The sequence below is a fragment of the Narcine bancroftii genome, chromosome 5 (genome assembly GCF_036971445.1).
Source record: "Narcine bancroftii isolate sNarBan1 chromosome 5, sNarBan1.hap1, whole genome shotgun sequence".
NCBI lineage: Eukaryota > Metazoa > Chordata > Chondrichthyes > Torpediniformes > Narcinidae > Narcine > Narcine bancroftii.
The window spans coordinates 181205931-181207058 of NC_091473.1; the positions used below are offsets into that span (position 1 = coordinate 181205931).

General features: G+C 41.9%; 1 protein-coding gene across 1 annotated transcript in view; it reads left to right on the forward strand.

Moving 5' to 3' along the window:
* Positions 1–1055: 1055 nt before the first annotated feature.
* Positions 1056–1128, forward strand: part of LOC138765375 (hemicentin-2-like) — a 27352-nt gene continuing 27279 nt past the window's right edge. Inside the window, 1 exon segment of the mRNA XM_069942417.1 lies at positions 1056–1098. Coding sequence (XP_069798518.1) covers positions 1056–1098 — 43 coding nt within the window.

A 1128-nucleotide genomic window follows, 5' to 3' on the forward strand; every position in this document is an offset into this window, starting at 1 on the left:
TGCATTGGCGTCAGCCTGCTAATCGCCCCCACCTCCTCTGTTTATGTTGCAGGGTCTCACCGTGGACTCTGGTTTTGGAGCCTGCCGGTGTCAGGGGAAGCCAAGGCCGCTTCCCAGCGCCCGGAACAGGAGGCCTCGGGCCTGACCTCGCCAGGACCGTTGCCCACTCCCCCCTCCCTGCCGCAGGACTGCGACTCACGGTGACGGGGCTGCTGATCCGCCGAAATGCCGCCCTGCAGCGAGAGCCGATGCCCCCGCACTGTCGTTGTCCAACCCGATCGCCCGCAAACCCCGCCCTCCCGCACACAGGCCTGAGTAAGTATTATGACTCAGGATAAAACGATCTTCCAATAGTTTCATGTCACAGTGATAAATATATTCCTGGTTAAAAATGGTCCTGCACTTGGATACAAGCTCATTAGGTATAAAACTTGAAAAGTGTGGAAATCAAAGGATATCTGTACCAATGGAAAAAGGGCATGGCAAATAACCAACAATCAGTCACCCATTTGATTGTTTCAGGAATCATGTTATTCTCCCACATTCTCAATAGCCCTCAGATTTTACTATTTGACAGCACACTAGCAACATTTGACAAATCCTCCATAGAGAAATATTATTTATTGAATATTTTATTTCTCATTTGTTAATTCTTCTGGAAAGAGTTTATCCAAAACTAATATTAAACATTTATTTTAATAAGAAAAAGTTTAACATTACATATGTTGAACGAAGAGAAAACATGCAGATGTTGTTGAAAATTTTCAATAAATATTTAGTTCGGCCCTTGACTTAGTCCAAGTTTTTAATTTTGGCCCTCCATGAATTTGAGTTTGAGACCCCTGATCTAGTCCAATTGTGCGGCTCTATAATAATTTTTAAAGTTTGGTAGTTGTAAGCCTCCTTGTTTATACCATTCTGTTAATTTATTAGGTGCTATCCTCGGTTTCCCCACTTTCCATAAAAATTTCCTTATTATTTTCTTTAAATCCTTGAAAAATTTCTCTGTTAAGCGTATTGGTAATGTCTGAAATAAATATTGTACCCTTGGGAAAATGTTCATTTTAATACAGTTTATCCTTCCTATCAGTGTTGGTGGTAAATCTTTCCAATGCTCTAAGTCAGGGA